This window comes from Vicia villosa, unplaced genomic scaffold, assembly GCF_029867415.1.
Source record: "Vicia villosa cultivar HV-30 ecotype Madison, WI unplaced genomic scaffold, Vvil1.0 ctg.000441F_1_1, whole genome shotgun sequence".
In the NCBI taxonomy this organism is placed as follows: domain Eukaryota; kingdom Viridiplantae; phylum Streptophyta; class Magnoliopsida; order Fabales; family Fabaceae; genus Vicia; species Vicia villosa.
Window position 1 is genome coordinate 553,697 of NW_026705209.1, and position 15,419 is coordinate 569,115.

General features: G+C 34.4%; 1 protein-coding gene across 1 annotated transcript; it reads left to right on the top strand.

The window, feature by feature from the left end:
• The first annotated feature begins 8,911 nt into the window (after window positions 1-8,911).
• LOC131628295 (sucrose synthase 7-like) lies at window positions 8,912-13,839 on the top strand. Its single transcript, XM_058899146.1, has 13 exons — window positions 8,912-9,093; window positions 9,366-9,653; window positions 9,927-10,119; window positions 10,216-10,334; window positions 10,513-10,729; window positions 10,827-10,922; window positions 11,115-11,288; window positions 11,410-11,526; window positions 11,660-11,826; window positions 12,027-12,251; window positions 12,519-13,085; window positions 13,160-13,298; window positions 13,385-13,839. Exons 1-13 carry the CDS (start codon window positions 8,987-8,989, stop codon window positions 13,697-13,699), a joined length of 2,724 nt encoding a protein of 907 aa, XP_058755129.1. The 5' UTR covers window positions 8,912-8,986; the 3' UTR covers window positions 13,700-13,839.
• The last annotated feature ends 1,580 nt before the right edge of the window (window positions 13,840-15,419 follow it).

Consider the following 15,419-nt stretch of genomic DNA (forward strand, 5'->3'; position numbering starts at 1 on the left):
ATCTGGTCAGAGGACTCCCAAATCTGAAATTCAAATCAGATGCTCTTTGTGAAGCATGTCAGAAGGGCAAGTTCTCCAGACCTGCATTCAAGTCTAAGAATGTTGTTTCTACCTCAAGGCCATTAGAACTCTTGCACATTGATCTGTTTGGCCCAGTCAAAACAGCATCTGTCAGAGGGAAGAAATATGGATTAGTCATCGTTGATGATTATAGCCGCTGGACGTGGGTAAAGTTCTTGAAACACAAGGATGAGTCTCATTCAGTGTTCTTTGAATTCTGCACTCAGATTCAATCTGAGAAAGAGTGTAAAATCATAAAGGTCAGAAGTGATCATGGTGGCGAATTTGAGAACAGATTCTTTGAGGAGTTCTTCAAAGAAAATGGTATTGCCCATGATTTCTCTTGCCCCAGAACTCCACAGCAAAATGGAGTTGTAGAGCGAAAGAATAGGACTCTACAAGAAATGGCCAGAACCATGATCAATGAGACCAATATGGCTAAGCATTTCTGGGCAGAAGCAATTAACACTGCGTGCTATATTTAGAATAGAATCTCTATCAGACCTATTCTAAATAAGACTCCTTATGAATTGTGGAAGAACAGAAAGCCCAACATTTCATATTTCCATCCTTTTGGATGTGTATGTTTTATTCTGAATACTAAAGATCATTTTGGTAAGTTTGATTCTAAAGCTCAAAAGTGTTTCCTTCTTGGATATTCTGAACGTTCTAAAGGCTACAGAGTATACAATACTGAAACATTGATTGTAGAAGAATCAATCAATATCAGGTTTGATGATAAGCTTGGTCTTGAAAAACCAAAGCAGTTTGAGAATTTTGCAAATTTTGATATTGATATATCAGAAGTTGAAGAATCAAGAAGCAAAGCTGCAGAAGCTGGCAGTCTCAGAAGCAATGGATCAGAAGATCAAGTTGCTGCATCTTTAGAGAATCTTAGGATTTCTGAAGAACCAACTATCAGAAGATCACCTAGACTTGCCTCAGCTCATTCAGAAGATGTGATCCTTGGAAAGAAAGATGATCCCATCAGAACAAGGGCATTCCTTAAGAACAATGCAGAATGTCAATTAGGTCTTGTTTCTTTGATCGAGCCAACTTCTGTTGATCAAGCTCTAGAAGATCCAGACTGGATAATTGCCATGCAAGAAGAACTAAATCAGTTTACAAGGAATGATGTATGGGACTTGGTTCCTAGACCAAAAGGATTTAACATCATCGGTACTAAGTGGGTTTTCAGAAACAAGCTAAGTAAGAAAGGTGAAGTGGTAAGAAACAAAGTCAGACTGGTTGCTCAGGGTTATAGTCAGCAAGAAGGGATTGATTATACAGAAACCTTTGCACCAGTGGCCAGGTTAGAATCTATTCGTCTATTAATTTCTTTTGCCACTCAACACAACATCACTCTTTATCAGATGGATGTCAAGAGTGCCTTCTTAAATGGTTATATAGATGAAGAAGTTTATGTTCACCAACCTCCTGGTTTTGAAGACTCCATGTCTCCAAATCATGTTTTCAAATTAAAGAAATCATTATACGGATTGAAACAAGCTCCCAGAGCTTGGTATGAACGTTTGAGTTCTTTCCTTCTGGAAAATGATTTCACTAGAGGAAAAGTGGACACTACTCTCTTTTGTAAAACATTTAAAAAGGATATTTTAATTTGTCAAATATATGTTGATGATATTATCTTTGGAACATCTAATGCTACACTTGGAAAGGAGTTTGCTGAGTCTATGCAGGCTGAATTTGAAATGAGCATGATGGGAGAACTCAAGTATTTCCTTGGGATTCAAATCAACCAAACTTCCGATGGAACCTATGTTCATCAGACGAAGTATGTGAAATAACTTCTGAAGAAGTTTAATCTTTCTGAAAGCAAAGAAGCCAAAACTCCTATGCATCCAACTTGTGTACTGGGTAAGGATGAGGTAAGTAAGAAGGTAGATCAGAAGTTGTACAGAGGTATGATTGGATCTCTTCTATATCTAACTGCTTCTAGACCTGACATTCTCTTTAGTGTTTGTTTGTGTGCTCGATTCCAATCAGATCCAAGAGAATCTCATTTAACAGCGGTTAAGAGAATTCTAAGGTATCTGAAAGGTACTACTAATGTTGGTTTAGTTTACAGAAGATCTAAAGATTACAACTTAGTAGGATTCTGTGATGCTGACTATGCTGGAGATAGAATAGAAAGAAAGAGCACTTCTGGAAGTTGTCAATTTCTTGGAAGTCATCTGATCTCATGGTACAACAAGAAGCAAGCTACTATTGCCCTCTCAACAACAGAAGCAGAATATATTGCTGCTGCTGGTTGTAGCACACAAATGCTCTGGATGAGAAGTCAGCTGGAAGATTATCAGATATATGAGAGTAACATTCCTATTTTCTGTGATAATACTTCTGCTATATGTTTATCTAAGAATCCTATTTTACATTCAAAAGCTAAACATATTGAGATTAAACATCATTTCATAAGGGACTATGTTCAGAAGGGTGTTATATCTTTAAACTTTGTGGATACAGACCATCAATGGGCTGATATCTTTACAAAACCCCTTGCTGAAGATAGGTTTAAGTTCATTCTGAAGAATATCAGTATGGATTTATGCCCAGAATGAGAAGATGAGAAGATGTTATGTATGAGTATCTTCTGAAATGAAATTGGATTTTTTTATAAGAAGTTCTGATTGAAATCAATTAGAAATTGTGATTCAGTTATTACTAACGTTTCATTGTCTAAGTTGATTCAGAATCTCTTTAAAAGCAAAACAGCTGTAACTGGCTATCCAGATGGTAAACACGTGTTCACTATTTATGGACAAGCGTACGTGCAGTTGAGGGGACGTCTACTTAGGTAACTGTGCAAATCTCGTCTTTTGTCATTATTATCTCTCCTCACGTCATGCAACATTAAATGCCATTCATCATTTCTTTTATTGTCCTTTACGTTTTTTTATATCCGTCAAACGTTTCCCTTCCCTAGAAAGTTTTCCTTCCCCACATTCCCTCTATTTATTTCTCCATTTCTTTGCATTCTTCAATCAATCTTTGCGCTCCCTCTCACTTTTCTATGAATATCTTTTGCGAAAACCCTAGTTCATTCTTCATCGATCCAGCATTCATCATGAATCCTTCGCCCAGTTCCCTTCATAAAAACTTTAAACCTGTTGAAGAAACTAAGTCTCAAAAGTGGATGATCTATTTGAATAGAACGGATGGAAGGGTTAATCGGTTACAGGATGAGAAACATCTCTCGGGATGGCATTCCAAGTTTTTCTCAAGTCAGATCTCTTCTTTGATGCTGTTATCCACATTTATCCAAAGGAAGAAGACTTTCTTGAGATATTGGATGAAGTTAGGTTCCAATAAGGACTTAACTTCTATGTTAAGGGAAAGCCCATCTGAGAATACGCTCTCTCCTGGTGAACGGTTCTCAGTTCCTCTTTTGTATTCATTTACTTCTTTCTCTGGGAGCTGCTCAGGCATGCAGAGTTTTAAGATTTGATGACCAAGCAAGAGCAAGAACAACGCTGGGATTCATGATATGTTAGCTAGGATTATGTCTAAGCTAGGGTTGTAGTTCTTTGGTCTTTGTAGTTTTCTTTCCTTGATTGCATCTGTTTTCCTGCATTCCTCTTTTGTAATCCTTCTTGTTGAAATCAATGAAAAGTTATTTATGTTTCTTTCCTTTTGTCTCTTGCTTTACATCTGAATCTTTTATGCTTTTTGATGTTATGACAAAAAGGGGGAGAAATATATGATAAATGATCTGATTAATATTATCAGTTACCGAGTAAAAAGGCTCCACATTTACTAACAGAACTTGCAAAGTTCTATGTTTTTAAGTTGTGTTGTTGCAGGAATTGAAGATTCTCTTTAAAGATCAACATAAGAAGCAACAAGATGAGTCAAGCCCTTGGATTCTTGAAGCAAGCTGAGTGCTATGAAGCTTCAGAATCAGAAGCAGAAGCAAGAATGTTCAGATATTCTGATAATAGAATATGATCCAAATCATTGTCTATTTGCTCTGATACATTGTCTATTGGATCTGATATATTCTATATGGCTTATATGGCTCTGATACATATTTTGTGTTCTGATACACATTTTATGTTCTAACTCATTCATGCTGACTTTTGTCATTTAGTTTTGTTCTCTAACATTTCAGGATGTAGAGATGCTCTGATGATGCTCTGGTACATTCAACAATGTTCTGATACAATCTAGCATGAAGTGATGTAAGAAGGAATTCAAAGCTCTGAAGCTATCCGAGGGAAGCAGAAATCAGAAGCTGTGAATGTTCTAAAGATCCAGAAAACTCAAGTTCTGAAGCTGTCCTAAATGGAAGCATGAATCAGAAGCTGTGAATGTTCTGAAGATCAAAGAAATTCAAGTTCTGAAGCTGTCCTAAATGGAAGCATGAATCAGAAGCTGTGAATATTCTGAAGATCAAAGAAATTCAAGTTCTGAAGCTGTCCTAAATGGAAGCAGGAATCAGAAGCTGTGAGTGTTCTAGGGATCTAAAGAAATTCAAGTTCTGAAGCTGTCCAATGGAAGCAGAAGTCAGAAGCTATGAATTATCAGAAGTCAGAAACTGTGAATGTTCTGAAGATCTAAAGAAATTCAATGTTCTGAAGCTGTCCTATGGAAGCAGAAATCAGAAGTCATGAATGTTCTGAAGATCAAGCACTGTGAACGTCTCTACCGAAATAATCAGGGAAGTCTTTTATTATTAAAATTCTTCTAGTATTAATTTCAGGGGGAGATTATTCATCTCAGGGGGAGATTGTTAATCTCAGGGGGAGACATATTCACATGCTTATGCTATAGCTGTGTAATTTGTCTTTAGCCGTCTGTTTTTTCTGATCGCAAATTCATATCATTTATATATGTTTTTGTCATCATCAAAAAGGGGGAGATTGTTAGAACAAGATTTGTTCTGATCAATATTCTTAGTTTTGATGATAACAAGGATATGAATTTTGTGTGAGACAATGTGGTACTCTAATACATTGCAATTTCCATTTCAGGAAATATATAAAGAGTATGCACAAATCAGCGCTCAGAAGCTTTGTCTCAGAAGGTTCAGCATGCAACATCAGAACATGGTCTGGCAAGACATCAGAAGATGGTCAAGGCAGAATCAGAACATGGGTCTATGGAAGCATCAGAAGAACTTGAGATCAGAAGCAGAAGCACTGAAGTTCTCATGGTATCACGCTCAGAAGCACTTCAAGGTCAGAAGACAAGAAGATGCTATGCACCAAGCTGTTTGACTCTGATGATATTCAAATATTTTATTCACAAACATCAGATCAGAAGAAAGTACAGGTGGCAGGCTACGCTGACTGACAAAAGGAACGTTGGAAGCTATTAAAGGCAACGTCAGTAGACACAGCGTGAACAAGGCTCGAGGTAGTTGACAAAAGCGTGAAACATTAAATGCAATGCTGTACGGAACATGCAAAGCATTAAATGCTCCCAACGATCATCTTCTCAAGTGCCTATAAATATGAAGTTCTGATGAGAAGCAAGGTGGACGATTTCGCTAACAATTAACTTGCTGAAACGCTGCTCAAACTCAAAGCTCAGAAACTTCATCTTCATCAAAGCTCACTACATTGCTGTTGTAATATATTAGTGAGATTAAGCTTAAACGTTAAGAGAAATATCACTGTTGTGATTATAGCTTTTCAGAAGCATTGTAAAACTCTTATTTGATTACATTAATTTGTAAGTAACTAGAGTGATCAAGTGTTGATCAGGATACTCTAGGAAGTCTTAGCTTGTGTCTAAGCAGTTGTAATTAGAGTGATCACGTGGTGGTCAGGATACTCTAAGAAAGTCTTAGCTTGTGTCTAAGCATTTTTTCCTGGAGTGATCAGGTTGTGATCAGGATACTCTAGAAGACTTAGTCGCGGACTAAGTGGAAAACCATTGTAATCTGTTACGATTAATGGATTAAATCCTCAGGTGAGGTAAATCACTCCGCGGGGGTGGACTGGAGTAGTTTAGTTAACAACGAACCAGGATAAAAATAACTGTGCAATTTATTTTTATCGTTCAAGTTTTTAAGACTACACTTATTCAACCCCCCCCTTTCTAAGTGTTTTTCTATCCTTCACACCCGTCTCAGAATGTCTTCAGCCAGATTAGATGGCATGATGAAGTTAGCATCATGAATATACAAAAACAATTATTTACTGCATATTTTGACTTAGTGATGGTGTTCCAATTTACTGCATGAATACGCCTGTCTGAATCCGTATCACCCCATATGAAGTTTCTTTGAATAGTTTGAATCTCTTTTAAAGTCTCTTTAGGCATCACTGTTGACATCATGGTGTAGGTGGGCATAACTTCCAGAACAACCTTTGCAAGTGTTACTCTTCCTGCTGAATGAATTCTGAATTCTAATAGAGGGAAAAGGGAGAAAATAGCTTACAAGACAAACCCAAACCTTTATTCCATTTAATATCAAACTCATTAGTGTTCAAATTTTCTCCAATACAATTATAAAAGAGTACTTAATGTTGTTTCATTTAATGATTATTTTTTCATCTATTAAATTATGGGTTAAATATACAAAACCCCATGTAATATTACTGAGATTTGATTTTACCTCTGTAAAGTTTATTTTTTAATCTCTCCCTTGTAGTTTCCAGATTCTTTCAAGTATCCTCCTGACTATCATATTGTAGCAAAGATTCTCTCTAGTTGCCTACGTGATTTTTTTTTTAATTTTTAAATCCACGTGAATTTTTTTAACTTTAAAAAAAATATTTTTTTAAAAAAAGAAAAGAAAAAAGAGTTTAATTTTTTTTTTTGATTTTTTTAATAATTTTATTATTGTTTTTATTATCAGAATAAATCAAAATTCGTTAATATTACAGGAGTAAAATACATTTTTTTTAGTTTTGGATATAAAAACAATGAGTTTAATGGTAGTGCACTGTCAGTTTAAAGAGTTATTACACATTCATCCAATTAGAATATTTCAAAGTGCCAAATCATATAAGTGTTTTAAAATTTACAGTCTAACTTGGCGGGATACATGGTTGTCATTGATTGACAGTGTAAAAATAATTTACACGTTAGTGCACCATCCCTTTTCTCAAAAACAATTATTTATTTAAATTTTTTAACTAAATTATATTTTTGAATATAAAAACAATTATTTATTTGAATTTTTTAATTAAATTATATTGTTGAATATAAAATACTGTCTTTGTTTTGAATTTCTACGTTTGCACTGCTTGCTGCCACTTTCTATTTTTGGCTGTCTTATTTAATCCCTTAATATTCTTTGATAGAATGCTTCTTCTCTTTATGGCACTTATGACCTACCTTTTGACATTTATCACAATATTGAGGCCTTCATTCGAACTCCACCTTTTGCTTAATTTTCCTTCCCTAAATGTCCTTGATGGTGATCGTTTCACACAACTCCCGTGTCACATCCACTTCCATCAAGATTCAGACATATGTTACTCTTAATTTACCCGCTATACACTCATATGTGAATATAGGGTTATCAATAGCGCTCCCTATCTTTCCCAAGCTCTAAGCTCCTCACAAATGGAAAAGCAATGTATTAGTTTGATCCATATAAGCGCCCTTCATCAACACTGCATCCATATCTTGCGTCATACAAGGGCCCTTCATCAACACTACCTCCACATATGTGGTAGTTTTAAACAAGTTTTTTTAAATTAAAAAAAAATTCCACGTGGATTTTAGAAAATAAAAGAAAATTCACGTGGACATGCCACGTAAGCAAATTCACGTGGACATGTCACTTTGTCACTTGAGGTACTAAAGACATGCAATCTTAACATTACAAGGGAGGAATCAAATTTTTTTTACAGAGAATAAAATCAAAACTCGCTAATATTATATGAAGTATTGTATATTTAACTCTTAAATTATTTATTTAAAAAATTCATTTTAGTTGAGTTTGATCATGCTACTTCATATAGTCCATTCATTCCATATGTTTTTGGTTGTTTTAACATTTTAATTTATTTCAAAATAATTGGTGTTTAAGAAATTCATGATATTGTTAACCTTTGCTTTCCATCTTCATCTAAGATGTAACTAAAATAATTTATTTTTATAATATTGAGTCTGGTTATTTCAGTTTTTTAAAAATAATTTTTATAATATTATATATTTTTGTTTGAAAAATATTTACAATTTATTTTAAAAAATATTAAACGAAAAAAATAATTATTCTTAAAATATTATTTTAGATATTTTATCATTTTATTATAATTTTTTTAGATATTAAAGTTTTAAAAATTAATTAAATTTGAGATTATTTTAAATAAATTTTTATACATATCATTTTTGAGATACATCTTTATGAATATATTATGATTTTGACTATATTTTAATATTTAATAATATATATTTTTGTTACCGGATGTTGTAATTAATTATTTAATTTATAATTTTTTTAATATTTTAAAAAATATTTCTTAAAAAAATTATTTTTGAAAATAAAATGAAAAAATTTATTTATAATAAACTATTTACACTCTTTGTTGTGAAAAAAATGGAAATTCGTAAAATATTAGATTTATTATTTACATATATAAACTCATACCAAAGTAACATTAGATTTATTATTAATTATATATATGCATGTTAGAAAGCTGCTAAAATGAAACAAGGTGTGGATTTGAGATGGAATAAAGAAAAGAACAAAGATGTTACCTCATAGAACAACTTCATATCCCTTAGACATTCTTTGCCTCCACTTTCAAAAAAACAACACAAAAAGACATTTATTTGCTTTCCCTCCATATTACCAGATCTCACATATTCTTTTCTTGCATGCAAATGATGTCTAAAAATTTCAATATAAATAACTATCTTCACAACATGCAAAAAACAGTCCTCTCTAAATTTGTTTCTTGTTCTAAGTTATATTGACTTATTGAATTTTGAAGCTGTCCTTCAAATGGCTTCTGGCTCAAATTCACCTTTGAAAAGATCTGATTCCATTGCTGATTCCATGCCTGATGCCTTGAAGCAAAGCCGCTTCCATATGAAGAAATTCTTTTCGAGGTATTACTCTCTCCGTCTCAAATTATAAGTCGTTTAAAGTTATGCACACCGAACCCAAAAATGTATATAATTGGTTATTGGACGGTTTTCGATTCAACTATTAGATTTAACTAGCTCGATCTAGTTTTTAAGACACTATTTGAAATATGACACCTGATATGAGACGAAGCGAGTACTATATGTTAAAGAGCCTCATGATGTTTTATGTGTTACACATTTTTGGTTCGTTTGACTTCCTTGTTTAACTTTAAGGTATGGAAAATATGAAACAGGTTGATTGCAAGTGGGAAAAGGCTAGTGAGACAAAATCAAATAATGGAAGATGTGGAGAAAACAATTGAAGATAAAAATGAGAGAAAAAAGCTTTTAGAAGGCTTGTTGGGATACATTCTCAGTTGCACTCAGGAAGCAGCTATTGTTCCACCATATGTTGTTTTCGCGGCGAGGCCGAATCCTGGTTTCTGGGAATATGTTAAAGTGAATGCAGATGATTTACAAGTAGATGGTCTTGAGGCTTCAGATTACTTGAAATACAAGGAAACTATATTTGATGAGAAGTGGTAAGTTTAATTCTTTGAAGCTTGTTTGCATAATTGTTTTTAGGCTAAACATGCAGTTTTCTTGGTGTCAATGTTTGCTTAAATATGAAACTCTCTGTAACACCACATCTCTGAAAAAATGTGTTTCCGTGTCAGTGTCCAAAACTGACACCGACACTTGTAATTACATTTAATTTATTCATTTTTTAAAAATATTATTTGGATTGACGTGTCAGTGTCGATGTGGTGTTTCCAATATCCTGATTCATAGGTGAAAATGACTTAAATTTGCAGGGCAAGTGATGAAAATGCATTGGAGATAGATTTTGGGGCTATTGATTTCACAACACCTCATATGGCTCTTTCATCTTCTATTGGAAACGGACTTGACTTTACTAATAGGGTTTTGAGTTCAAGGTTGAGTGAGAGTTCACACTATGAAAATCCATTGCTCAATTACCTATTAGGCCTTAACCATCAAGGAGAGGTAACTAAAAGCATTAAAGTATCAAATATTAAAATATGCACTAATGAAAAAACAGTTAAAGTTTATTTACAATGTTTTATTAATCACATATTGCAGAACCTTATGATTAGAGACAGTTTGAATACAATACCAAAGCTTCAAAAAGCATTGAAAATAGCAGAAGCATATGTATCTGCACACCACAAAGATACACCGTATCAGAATTTCGAAAGCAGGTAAATATCTAACTCTTTTACTTTAGGCCTCTAGCGCTGACATTTCGATACTGATAATAATTTAAGAAAATGAAATAATTGAATATAATATGTGTCTGTATCAGACACTGACATATGTTGGATACCAGACAACGCATGTGTTGATGCTAATAATTTTTTTTTCTTTTTCTGTGAGCAGGTTTAGAGAATGGGGATTTGATAAAGGTTGGGGAAACACTGCAGGAAGAGTAAAAGAGACAATGATGATGCTTTCTGAGGTGCTAGAAGCAGCAGATCCAGTTAAATTTGAGTCACTTTTCAGCAGGCTACCAAACATGTTCAACATTGTTATTTTCTCTATTCATGGATACTTTGGCCAAGCTGATGTTCTAGGATTGCCAGACACTGGAGGCCAGGTTTAATTAATCCCTCCTTTTCAATTATTTAATCCAAGAAAATTACTAGATAATTACAACTTTCTTGATTAATCTTTTTCTATGTTGGGATTAATAGGTGGTGTATATTCTTGATCAAGTAAGAGCATTAGAGGAAGAATTACTCCAAAAGATTGAGTTGCAAGGCCTTGATGTGAAGCCTCAAATTCTTGTGGTATGCTACAAAGTACTACTAATACAAAATATACATATAAGTATAATCCATCATATTAATTTCTTGTACTAATCATTTTTTTTCTTTTCCTTTTGTTTCCGTATTATATAATGCATTGGTCCTTATGTTCTGGCGTGCAGATGAACACTCTATCCGTTTTTTTAATGGCCTAATGTGTTGTTCCGTGAACAGGTTACACGTTTGATACCAAATGCAAAAGGGACAACATGTAACCAAGAACTTGAGCCTATCGTCAATACTAAGCATTCACACATTCTAAGAGTCCCTTTCCGGACAGAGAAGGGAATTCTATCCAATTGGGTGTCGCGATTCGATATCTATCCTTATTTAGAAAGATATGCTCAGGCATGTAGAATCATATCTTCATTTGTTTTTTCTCTCTTTCACATTTGATATTGAGACAAGAAAATAAAATAAAAAGAAAGAAACAGATATAATCTTGCTCATGTATCGTTATCATAAACAGGATTCTACTACCAAGATTCTCGAACTTATGGATGGAAAGCCTGATCTCATTATTGGAAATTATACTGATGGAAACTTGGTTTCATCCTTAATGGCCTCTAAACTTGGTGTAACTCAGGTTGGCTTATGGGCATATATAGTAAACTGTTTTCAAAAAACCTCTTATACGGTCTCGAATTAACATACCCTTATATAACATTCTTTTTCTATAAGTGTTTTTGAACTAAAACTTGTATCCATAATGATTGAAGGCAACCATTGCTCATGCGTTGGAGAAGACAAAATATGAAGATTCCGATGTCAAATGGAATAATTTTGATGAAAAGTATCACTTTTCAAGTCAGTTCACAGCTGATTTAATCTCAATGAACTCAGCTGATTTCATCATAACCAGTACATACCAAGAAATTGCTGGAAGGTTAACCTTTGTTTTCCAATTGAATAATACATAAACTCTTATATACAACCTCCGGATCACTGTTATAACTTATGTATCTGATCTAGATCAGATACATTAGTTATCCAATGAATTTGGAAATAGAATATTTGCTTATAGTAGTGATAGAGTAGTATATATTATTATGAAATGTAACATTTTTCATTGTTTTGTATCATCAGCAAAGATAGGCCAGGACAATATGAAACTCACACTGCATTTACCATGCCGGGACTTTGCCGCGTAGTTTCCGGCATCAATGTTTTTGATCCAAAGTTCAACATTGCTGCACCAGGAGCTGATCAATCTGTTTATTTTCCTTTCACTGAGAAGAAGAAAAGATTAACCACTTTTCAACCTGCCATTGAAGAATTACTTTACAGTAAGGATGAAAATGAAGAACACATGTGAGTCTCTTAGTCTTTTCTTATTATTCACTTTCATGTGTTCAGGGCCGTCTAAGTTTTCAGAGGCTCTGTCTAAGTTAATCACGGTTGAAGTGTGACAAATCAATTAGGTGTCATATTTTGTCATTGTTTAACCGTGACAATTATTTTATGAGACCCTTATTTAGTCACAGTTTAAACGTGTTAAATTTTTGATCCTATACGATAGTCCGTCTTACACACACTCAAAACGGCTCTCTAAGGCCTTAATTTGTGTTTTTGGAACAGTGGATTTTTGGAAGACAAGAAGAAACCAATAATCTTCTCAATGGCAAGGCTAGACAAAGTGAAAAACATCAGCGGCCTCGTCGAGTGGTACGCGAAGAACAAAAGACTAAGAAGTTTAGTAAATCTTGTCATTGTTGGAGGATTCTTCGACCCTTCAAAATCCAAAGACAGAGAAGAAACAGAAGAAATCAAGAAAATGCATTTCTTGATGAAAGAACACAAACTTCATGGTCAGTTCAGATGGATTGCAGCGCAAACCGATCGATATCGCAACGGAGAGCTATACCGATGCATCGCGGACACAAAAGGAGCTTTTGTTCAACCAGCATTGTATGAAGCTTTTGGTCTAACAGTGATTGAAGCAATGAACTGTGGATTACCAATCTTTGCTACAAATCAAGGTGGTCCAGCCGAAATTATAGTCGACGGTGTCTCAGGTTTTCATATTGATCCTCATAATGGAGATGAATCAATCAACAAGATCTCCGAATTCTTCGAGAAATGCAAGACTAGTCCTGATTATTGGAACATAATCTCAAAAGCCGGTCTTCAAAGAATCAATGAATGGTAAATAAATTATGATCAACATTTGTAATTATAAGTTGCAACAACATTAATTTCATGGTTTGATTTCTTTGTAGCTATACATGGAAGATATATGCAAAGAAAGTGTTGAATATGGGATCAATTTATGGATTTTGGAGAAGGTTGAACAAAGAACAAAAGTTGGCAAAAGATAGATATATCCAAATGTATTATAATCTTCAATTTAGGAGCTTGGTAAGTTTGTAAAAATATGATGTTAATTTAATTTATAAGTTAGCAAAATCACTTAAATTGAAAAGTTTCATTGCATTGCATTGCAGGCAAGAAAGGTAGCAATTCCTAGTGAGGTACAACAGGAGTTTCAACCAATGTCAACAGCTCAAGCCAAAAAAGCAGAAGCAAAAGCACAATCTATTCACAGTAATGCAGAAGCAAAAGGTGAAGCAGCTCAAAGTCAGCTAGTAGCAGGACCATCCAAAAGTGATTCTCATCAGCCAACACCTAAGGAGCTGGCTTATAAAGAAAGTGGTGATCTATATTCTGGATTACGTTGGTTGCTTCCAGGAATTGCTTTTATGTTCATCATTCATTATCTTTCTAAGTATTTGGAACATTTGTTCATAAGAGAGCATTGATCTTTCTAAGATGGAATCACAATCATATGTGGATGTGATTTTAGTTTTAACTTATTTGTATTTTAATTAAGTTATATGAATTATATTGTTTCTGTGGTATGTAATAAGAGTTATTTCAACAATGCAAATTGAAATTAATTAGTGGCATTTGAAATCAAAATATTACTCCCTCTTGGTTACTCTAATTAGTGGAATTTGTGTTCCTTTATGAGCAATGTAATACCCTAATTTTTCGACACCGGAAATTACCGGTAATTATCATTATCATTTAATAAATGGTAATTAGAAGACATTTTTGGCCAAAGAAATATTAATATATCATAAAGATTGCAAATATGACTTAGTTGGAGGGCGAAATGGACATTGATTGTTAAGAAATGTGGTTGGGCCTAACTCATCCCTATAAAATCGGCTTGTAGGGTGAAAATTACCCCCACTTATAAAGACATGTTCAAGTCATATATTATTCGATGTGGCACCCCCTCACGCCCAGAACTAGACAGCTGGAGCATGGAAATAAATGGTGGGTGACCCGATAACTGAAATCATAATTGGCGGCCCACCAGATCTTAAACGAGGTTTTGATACCATGTTAAGAAATGTGGTTGGGCCTAACTCACTCCACAAAATCGGCTTTGTAGGGTTGAGTTAGGTCCAACCACACTTCTTAACATGATATCAGGGCCTAGCTTAAGATTCGGTGGGCCACCTATTATGGTTTCCGCTATCGGACCACCCACCATTTATTTCCACGCTCTAGTTGTCTAGTCCTGAGCGTGAGGGGGTGTGTTAAGAGTTCCACATTGGACAATATATGGTCTGATTATGTCTTTATAAGTGGGGGCAATCTTCACCCTACAAGCCGGTTTTGTAGGGATGAGTTAGACCCAACCATATTTCTTAACATGGTATTAGAGCCTCGTTTAAGATCCGGTGGGCCACCTATTATGGTTCATCAGGTTCACACTTCCATTTTCGTATTCTTGGAGAAGCTCACACTAATCAAGTTATAACTTTTCACCCGTAACTCTGATTGAAGCGATTTTGAACTTTTCGGTAAGCTCACGAAATTATCATCAATTTGCATAAAAATTTTGTGTCAGGGAGGTCTGTATTGACGGATATAAACACGTTTGAAGTTGAGCAATTGATGCTGAAAGTTGACAAAAAGAGGGCTACAGGTTTGATGATGTTGGAAGTAAAATATTGATCAAGATTGGAGCTCAGTTGCAGCATGGCTATCATTTAAACCTCCATTGATACAAGGTGAGTTTCATATATAGGAACTTGGGTAGAAAATTGGGGATTGATTGCATGTTGAAATGGGTGGTGAGATAATGCCTGCAATGTGTCAGTGTTTGAATTTCTGTTGTTGCATGCCCGATTAATAAATGAAAATTGTGCTGTTTGCCGATTAATTATGCATGTGTAGATTGATGTTGCAATTTTGAATGGTTTGAATTGGGTTGGAATGAAATATGTACCTTTAGAATGCAGAAAATTGCCTTTGCTGCAATGTAACACGTTACGTTGCGGAAAATGCAGAAAATTGTTTCTGTTATAGTGTAACCCGTTACGCTGAGTTAAAATGGAAAAATGACAAAACTTCAAAAATTCATAACTTGAGTTTCGTAAATCAGTTTGACGCGGAGTTTATACTGTTGGAAAGCTTAAAACATGTCCTATCTAAGAAAAATATTTCCGGTACCAGATGGTTGTC

Excerpts from the sequence above, each read along its gene's own strand:
- LOC131628295 (XM_058899146.1), top strand. The coding sequence starts at position 8,987 with ATGGCTTCTGGCTCAAATTCACCTTTGAAAAGATCTGATTCCATTGCT. Across the intron at positions 9,654-9,926 it reads ACTATATTTGATGAGAAGTG|GGCAAGTGATGAAAATGCAT; the intron begins GTAAGTTTAATT and ends TTAAATTTGCAG. Across the intron at positions 10,120-10,215 it reads GCCTTAACCATCAAGGAGAG|AACCTTATGATTAGAGACAG; the intron begins GTAACTAAAAGC and ends CACATATTGCAG.